At 36.8% G+C, this 8,841-nt stretch overlaps 1 protein-coding gene across 4 annotated transcripts; it reads left to right on the top strand.

The window, feature by feature from the left end:
- The first annotated feature begins 739 nt into the window (after positions 1–739).
- On the top strand, positions 740–7,468 carry mocos (molybdenum cofactor sulfurase). 4 transcript variants are annotated; one of them, XR_006156241.1, is made up of 15 exons: positions 740–946; positions 1,274–1,363; positions 1,460–1,526; positions 2,316–2,963; positions 3,062–3,138; positions 3,223–3,422; positions 3,602–3,718; positions 4,652–5,044; positions 5,152–5,314; positions 5,747–5,831; positions 6,020–6,144; positions 6,451–6,553; positions 6,769–6,906; positions 6,985–7,089; positions 7,220–7,249. XR_006156241.1 is itself a non-coding variant. In XM_042736475.1 (15 exons), the coding sequence occupies exons 1-15, from the start codon at positions 817–819 to the stop codon at positions 7,334–7,336; spliced, it is 2,562 nt and encodes an 853-aa protein (XP_042592409.1). In that variant the 5' UTR covers positions 741–816; the 3' UTR covers positions 7,337–7,468. The 4 variants fall into 4 exon arrangements, 2 of the variants coding, with proteins under 2 accessions (XP_042592409.1, XP_042592410.1); XR_006156242.1 differs by having other exon boundaries at positions 6,454–6,553; XM_042736475.1 differs by having other exon boundaries at positions 741–946; positions 6,765–6,906; positions 7,220–7,468.
- The last annotated feature ends 1,373 nt before the right edge of the window (positions 7,469–8,841 follow it).

An 8,841-nucleotide genomic window follows, 5' to 3' on the forward strand; every position in this document is an offset into this window, starting at 1 on the left:
TAATACTGTGGTATTTTTTTTAAACTAATTTCATGTGTGTGGTTGTTGTTAATACCAAGCGAGCTGTCTTGTAGTTTCAGTGGCAATGGTATTCTGACAGAAATAGCTAATGATTACCATGGTAAAATTTCTAAGGTAACTATAGATATTTTATGATACTACCACTGAATTGTAATTAAAATAAAAGACATACGCAGTACGCTATACCATTCGAAAGGTTGGGGTCAGTACAATTTTTTTTTACGATTCTTATGTTCATTAAGGCTGCATTTTATTTTGTCAAAAAAATCTGTAAAAATAGCAATATTTTTACAATTTAAAGTAACTGTTTTCTTTTTTTAATCTATTGCAAAATGTAATTTATTTCTGTGATGTAAAGCTGAATTTTCAGCATCATTACTCCAGTCCTCAGTGTCACGTGATCCTCCAGAAATCATTATAATATGCTGATTTGCTGCTCAAGAAACATTTATTTTATTTTCCAATGTTGAAAACAGTTGTGCTTTTTTTCCCCAGGATTCTTTGATGAACAATCAATGAAGTAAATTAATTAATCCACTTCAAGGTAATGGTAGGTGATCAGTTATAGTATTTATACTTTTGTTAAGCTCGCTAACTTCCCTCTGCATGTGAGTCCACGAGACATGCTTCAGACACATCATGAGGTTATAATGAAACTCTACTATATTTGTCCTGCAGAAAGATCAACAGTCACACTGCTGTTGGACTTTAGTCTCGGTTTAATCAATTGGACATGGTAAGCATTACATAAATGCGCGAAAGAGGGAGCTCTTGTGTCTGTCTGTCTCTACAGATATGGAGACACATTCTTTACAGGACTTTCAGGACTTGTGCACTTTTGAGAGTTTTAAGGACTTCTGGCACTATTATGGTTACGGCGTTGATCAACAAGAACTGATCGATCGGGAATTTAAACGGATTAAAGGTAAAAGGAGGTCCTTATAGCCTCCTTCACGTTCAGTAATTTGTCAAAATCTGCATGTGGTGCTGCTAACGTTACTTTCTCTCACGCTTTAACAACATACGAATATTTGTTTGTTTAATAAATAACCGATTTTGTATTAAACAGACTAAAAAACACAGTCTTCTAAGTTCTCCAGCGGTTGAGAGTGTGGGCCTGTAATGTTGCAATGTTTACTTTCACTTTAGTTATTGTCATTTGGTTAGAATGAAAGCAGCGCCCTCTGTTGACCTCAATATGAATTACATTTAGAGTAGTAGATGCTGATCGGATCCTCGTTCTCTTTTTTAGGTGTTACATACCTTGATCATGCAGGGACAACGCTATTTCCTGAATCTCAGATTAAAGGGTTTTATGATGATATATCTAGGAATGTTTATGGTGAGTTCCTTCATATGCACTGTTGAATTCACAACTTAATAATATCAAATAATATCATAATTTGCTCTAAATCATAACATACTTTTCTTTGTCAAGGCAATCCTCACAGTCATAATCCCAGCAGTAGACTAACACATGACACTGTGGAGAGTGTCAGATACAGGTAAGCACTTTTGCACCATCTGAACTTTCATAGCATAGAAATATTTATTACAATTATGTAGTAAACAATTATAATAAAAATAGGAAAGGCACACGCTATATATATATATATATATATATATATATATATAGGATATATAACATATATATATATATATATATTATATATATAATATATAATATATATATATATATACCCACACAAACAAATTTATTATATTATTATTATTTAATTATATTATATACATTTATAATAGAAATAGGAAACACACTCGCACACACACAAATTAAACCAAATAAAATAGTTTTTGATCATTAAAATAAAAAGAAATTTGGATGAACAATTAAACTTTAAAAACTTGAAACTAATTAAGTTAGAACTAAGTTAAAATAGTCTACTAAAATTAAAGCAAACTAAAATATAAAAAAATAATGATAATAATAATATAACAAATAAAAACAAAAATGTCAAGCAAAATTGCTAAAAATATAAACTAAAATTTACATGAAAACTGAAAATAAAAAAATAAAAGCTATTTAAAATATGAATAAATTGTGTCATAGTGCAAAAATAATACTGAAATATCATTGCAAGAGAGAAACAAAACATAAACAGAGGGAACAAAAAGATTTGAAACACTTAGAGAGAAAGCCTGAATTGAAAATCCAGCATTAGTAATATTTTAAGCAGTATTATAAGTAGTATAACAAAGATCTGATGATAAGATACGGGTATGTTATAATATATAGTTGATAAGATAAGATAGCTCTTTGTTTTGAACCCTTGCAGGATACTGGAACATTTTAATACATGTGCTGAAGAGTACTCAGTGATTTTTACATCAGGGTGTACTGCAGCACTGAAATTAGTGGCTGACACTTTCCCCTGGAAGGCCGCATCAAATGAGGGGCCAGGAAGTCAGTTCTGCTACCTCACTGACAGCCACACCTCTGTGGTGGGCATTCGCGGTGTGACCGCACTCCAGGGAGTTGGCACAGTTTCTGTTCTACCTCACGAAGTGGAGAGAAGAGCGAGAAAACCCCCGACACAGACAGATGGAGAGGAGTGCACTGCACCTCATCTTTTCTGTTATCCTGCCCAGAGCAACTTCTCAGGCAGAAAGTATCCTCTGAGCTATGTGAAGGGAATTCAGTCTCAGCAGCTCTATCCAGCATGCGAGCACCGCGGTCGATGGTATGTTCTCCTGGACGCTGCCTGTTTTGTAAGCTGCTCACCTCTGGATCTAAGCCAATATCCCGCTGACTTTGTGCCAATATCTTTCTACAAAACGTTCGGCTTCCCGACTGGACTCGGAGCCTTGCTGGTGAGGAATGAGGCTGCTGAGGTCTTGAGAAAAACTTACTTTGGAGGAGGGACAGCAGCGGCGTATCTTGTGGCAGAGGACTATTTTGTACCAAAGCCAAATATAGTCAGCAGGTAGGATGTTACGGGAAGAATTTGACCTTTAATTGTTGGCAAGCAGCATAGTTGAGGCTACCTGTCATAATTTGTTTAATGTATAATTGCTTTATTAGGTTTGAGGATGGCACAATCTCCTTCCTTGACATCATTTCTCTCCATCATGGCTTTGAAACACTTCAAAAACTTACAGGTTCAGAGGTTTTTGGTTTACGTCTTGAACATGGTTAGGATTCACATTGTTATAACATTAAAAGTGGATGTTTTTGGTTTTCAGGCAGTATGCTGAACATTCAGCTTCACACATTTGGATTAGCTCGCTACACCTACATTGTCCTCTCGTGTCTGTGTCACAGCAATGGAAAACCTGTGGCTCAGATCCACTGTGATAATGACTTCCAGAATATTGCTGAACAGGGTGCGATCCTCAACTTTAACCTGCTGGACTGTCATGGACGAACAGTAGGGTATTCTCAGGTCAGACAGGAACTGACATTTTCTCTTCAAATTCATTTTAAAAACCTGTAAAAAAGAAGTATATTTATAAACAAATATTGCAGATATAAAATATGTCCAAGTAATAAAGACAGTCTAAAATGTAAGAAAATGTTCATTAGTTTATGTCTGTGTTATTGCTATTTGTTTGTTTTTGACAGGTGGACAAAATGGCCAGTCTGTTCAATATTCATATCCGCACAGGCTGTTTCTGCAACACAGGGGCCTGCCAATATTATCTGGCTATCAGCAACCAAAACGTGAAGACTAATTTGCATGTAAGTGGATTTTCACCAATACAAACTTTGATGTTTGCTAGAAAGACAGATGTAAAGATGAATGGACAGAAAGACAGAGAATAAATAGATAGATAGATAGACAGACAGACAGACAGACAGACAGATAGACGGAGGATGGAAGGACAGACGGATAGATGAATAGATAGATAGACATACAGATAGATAGATGGATGTATGGATAGACAGATAGATGAATAGATAGATAGACATACAGATAGATAGATAGACGGAGGATGGAAGGACAGACAGACAGACAGATAGATAGATGTACAGATAGATGGATGGATGGACGGATAGATGAATAGATAGATAGATATACAGATAGATAGATAGATGGAGGACGGAAGGACAGACAGATAGATGTACAGATAGATAGATGGATGGATGGATGGATGGACAGATAGATGAAAGAAAGATTAAAATATAGATGGGCAAAATAGATAGATAGATAGATAGATAGATAGATAGATAGATAGATAGATAGATAGATAGATAGATAGATAGATAGATAGATAGATAGATAGATAGATAGATAGATAGATAGATAGATGTACAGATGATAGATGGATGGATGGATGGATGGATGGATGGATGGATGGACGGACGGACAGATAGATAGACGGACAAGTGGATGGATGGATAGACGGACGGACAGATAAATAGATAGATGGACGGACAGACAGACAGATAGATAGATAGATAGATAGATGGATGGATGGATGGATGGATGGATGGATGGATGGATGGACGGACGGACAGATAGACATAGATAGACAAATGGATGGATGGATGGATGGACAGACAGATGATGAAAAGGACAGATAGATAATTGGACAGAATTGACAGACAGAAATTGAAAGAAAGAAATAACATGATTTTTGAAATAATTGTTAATAAACGGTTCCTTTCAAGGCCGGTCACATCTGTGGAGACAGTATTGATCTGATTGAGGGACGTCCCACAGGATCCATCCGTGTGTCTTTTGGATACATGTCTAGTTTTGAGGACTGTCAGAACTTTCTTCGGTTTGTTGTGAACTGTTTTGTGGACAAACCTCTCATTTTGGACCAAAAGAGACTAACCAAGCTCAAGTCAGCGGAACTGATGGAGTCAGCAGCATCTTATGACCTAGCATCAATACCAAATGGCCAACTAGGACAACAGAATGGGCAAACTATCAGTCCTTCACCTGAGAGAATAACACCATCTGAAGACGCTGTGTCAGAAGAAGAAAAGAACAATGGCAGTAGCCATACATTAACCAATCTCTTCATCTATCCTGTCAAATCATGCGCATCAGTTGAGGTAGAGAAAGCTGATTTGTTATCCTTCTGTGTTGACAATGAAAGCAGGTTGATGTAATGATATCAGTTTTCACGGCAAGTGCTCTGTTTTTGTGATTGACCTAACAGGTGACAGAGTGGCCACTGGGACCCCAGGGTTTGTTGTATGACCGTTTGTGGATGGTTGTGAATGAGAATGGAGTTTGTCTGAGCCAGAAAAGAGAGCCAAAGCTGTGTCTCATCCGTCCCGTCATCTGTCTGGCCTCTAACACACTGCAGCTGCAGGTCTCAGGTCAGAGCGCATCAATGCACATCACTACAGCTTTCTAAAAACAGCGACTGCAGAGATCTCATGAGATTCAGTGATTTATGTAAATAAAATACTCTTTTTAATAGCCTAAATTGAGTAGAAAAGCCTTTAGCCTTGTTAAGTGGTGCTGTGGTACAGTGATTATATAAGATGAAACCACGGTCCAAGAGTAATGCGCAAAAAAAACTGAGCTTTGTTTTTTGTTTTTGTTCACGTCTGTCATTATGTGGTTAAAGTTCAGATTTTTAATGATATTTATTCTTTAGTAATGTATTCTAATGTATTCAATGATGAGCTAAAATAATGTATTCTCTCCAATAATAAGCTAAAATAATGTATTCTCTCCAATAATAAGCTAAAATAATGTATTCTCTCCAATAATAAGCTAAAATAATGTATTCTCTCCTCTCTCAGGCATGGAGCCAGTCACTGTTCCCTTGGAGACCAGTCTAGCGAATTCAGATCTAAGAACATCCCAGAGCAAAGTTTGCGGTGACAGGTATGAAGATAAAACACATGCCCACCAAAAAAAATTATAATAAATATATTTTATATCATTGCAATATGCAATACATTTGGTGAGCTTAACATTTATAAACACTTTCATGTGTTGAACCTTATCTTCAATGGTTTTGTGGCTTAATATGAATATTGTTATGGCTTCATAAATTTCTGTCTTTGGTGTAGGGTACAGACAGTGGATTGTGGGGAGGAAGTTTCAACCTGGCTTTCTGAGTTTCTGGGAAAACCTTGTCGTCTTTTAAGGCAGAGACCTGAATTTCAGCGTGATATGAAATTTGGACCAGGAAAAGGTTAAATACAGCATTTGTATTTGGATGAACTGTTTGTTTTAAATCCTGTTGTTGTTGTTTTTTTATATTGTAGTTTATATATAACATTTTAAATGGATATCAGCTTTGTTAATGCTTAGATGTAATTATAAATAGACAATGTTAAAATAAACTTTATTAATATTCTTTTGAGATCAAATGATCATAGCTGTGCTATCCACATTCATTATATAGCTCTGCTCTTGCTCTGTATGTCAATTATTTCATTTGTTTCTATACGTCCCTATAATGAGAAGCAATTTACCTTAATGATGTCTTCCTGTCCAGCAGAGAATTGTGGTCCCACTGCTCTCTCTCTGGTGAATGAGGCTCAGTTTCTGCTTATTAACAGAGCCAGCGTGTCTTTTCTGCACGAACACATTGCCGACAGGTATAGTCATGCCAGCTACAAATCAACAATACATTACCTTCTTCTTCAAGAAAGTGCTGTTTATTTAGGAGGATACCCAAATGTGATTATCTATTAGATGCATATTAGATGACTTTTAAATGATCTTTTTTAAATTCTGTCAACCAGTGCTCTGCGTACTTAAAAAACTTCATTATTTTGTAATATTTTTGTTATTTTTGGCATGTTTAAGACAGGATAGTGAGAATGAGGGAACATGGCGTGACATGGAGCAGCTCATTCAGCGTTTCAGGGCAAATCTGGTCATCTCAGGACCGCAGGCGTTTGCAGAAGACGACTGGTCTCACTTGACAGTAGGAGACACACAGTTTCAGGTCAGAGGAAACAGCTGACACATCCTAATCTGCCGGAACTGAACCAGATATTCAGGTCTTTTCTTGATGTTTTGTTTAGTGATTGGGAGATGTGGCCGCTGTCAGATGATTGGAGTTGATCAAAAATCAGCCACTAGATCCCAGGAACCCCTTCGGTCTCTTTCTGAATGCAGAAGTGGAAAGGTCTGTAAAAACAGAACTCCTTATTTGTGTTTTTTTCCTTTGATTGCTTTTACAAGACAGAAATGACATTTCCAATATATGAATTATAAATGACATAACTTATCTTTTCTCCTCTGCTCTTTGCTCTTAGGTTACTTTCGGCATTTACTTGGCTCACCAGTCAGCAAGGAACACCACTGCTGTCCCCGTCTTATCCGTAGGTGCCCGTGTTATTCCACGAATATCAGAATCTACTGATAAACCTTAGAATTGTTTTGTAATTTTAGTCTGATTTTTGAACGTAACACTCACATTTCATTTAAATGAATGTATTTTATGTGATATATTTGTACTAATAATGTGTAAATGTAATGTAAATATTTAAAACACTTTGAACAGACTTTTTTGTAAATTCAGTATGAAATATATTACATTTTTGTCTCTTGTAAACATGCTATTTAGCTATAGGAGCTAAAAAATAACAAAAATAAATCCACTATTTCCACAGTTTAAACAACATAGCCTTTTCTTAGATATTAGATCATGTTAGACTTGCATCACTGCTGTGATTTCTTGAGGAAGTGCACATTTTCTTCTACAGAACATTTCCTCAATATAATTATCATGCAATCTCCTTGCAGAGGATGTCGCAATGATTAGAGATTTAGAATAGGCCTGAAAAGGGTGCGGTCTGTCAAATTTTGGTAACTATTTGAACTAATTAATCAACACCATAGGATACATGTACAGTCGTGGCCAAAAGTTTTGAGAATTACATAAATATTGGAAATTGGAAAAGTTGCTGCTTAAGTTTTTATAATAGCAATTTGCATATACTCCAGAATGTTATGATCTATTGATCAGATGAATTGCATAGTCCTTCTTTGCCATGAAAATTAACTTAATCCCCCAAAAAAAACCTTTCCACTGCATTTCATTGCTGTCATTAAAGGACCTGCTGAGATCATTTCAGTAATCATCTTTGTTAACTTTGGATGTTTTAAGCACAAGGCTGGAGATCATTATGTCAGGATGATTGGGTTAGAATGGCAGCCTTGACATGTTAAAAGGAGGGTGATGCTTTCATTGTTTCTTCCATTGGTTTAACCATGGTGACCTCAAAGAAACGCTGCAGCCATCATTGCGTTTCAAAAAAATGGCTTCACAGGCAAGGATATTGTGGCACTAGATTGCACCTACAACAATTTATAGGTTCATCAGAACTTCAAGGAAAGAGGTTCAACACACTTGTAAAGAGGCTTCAGGGCGTCCAAGAAAGTCCATCAAGTGCCAGGATCGTCTCCTAAAGAGGATTCAGCTGCGGGATCGGAGTGCCACCCAGTGCAGAGCTTGCTCAGGAATGGCAGCAGGCAGGTGTGAGCGCATCTGCCGCACAGTGAGGCGAAGACTTTTGGAAGATGGCTCTGGTGTCAAGAAGGGCAGCAAGAAGCCACTTCTCCAAAAAAAAAACATCAGGGACAGATTGATTTCTGTAGAAAGTATAGTGAATGGACTGCTGAGGACTGGGCAAAGTCATATTCTCCGATGAATTATAAATGACGATTGTTTATCTTTTGCCTCTGGAAAAAGGCTTGTCTGGAGAAGAAAAGGTGAGCGCTACCGTCAGTCCTGTGTCATGCCAACAGTAAGCATCCTGACACCATTCATGCTGTGGGGGTTCTTCTCATCCAAGGGGGGCCCACTCACGAAATATCAGAATCTACTAAACACCTTAGAATTGTTTAAAGAATTTTAGTCAGATTCTTCCAAACG

Source organism: Cyprinus carpio, chromosome B13 (genome assembly GCF_018340385.1).
Source record: "Cyprinus carpio isolate SPL01 chromosome B13, ASM1834038v1, whole genome shotgun sequence".
In the NCBI taxonomy this organism is placed as follows: Eukaryota; Metazoa; Chordata; class Actinopteri; order Cypriniformes; family Cyprinidae; genus Cyprinus; species Cyprinus carpio.

Bases quoted from the DNA above. Each gene is read 5' to 3' on its own strand.
- mocos (XM_042736475.1), top strand. From the start codon at position 817: ATGGAGACACATTCTTTACAGGACTTTCAGGACTTGTGCACTTTTGAG. The intron at 5,315-5,746 runs GTCAGAGCGCAT...CTCCTCTCTCAG, and splicing joins ACTGCAGCTGCAGGTCTCAG to GCATGGAGCCAGTCACTGTT. The intron at 7,090-7,219 runs GTCTGTAAAAAC...CTTTGCTCTTAG, and splicing joins CTGAATGCAGAAGTGGAAAG to GTTACTTTCGGCATTTACTT.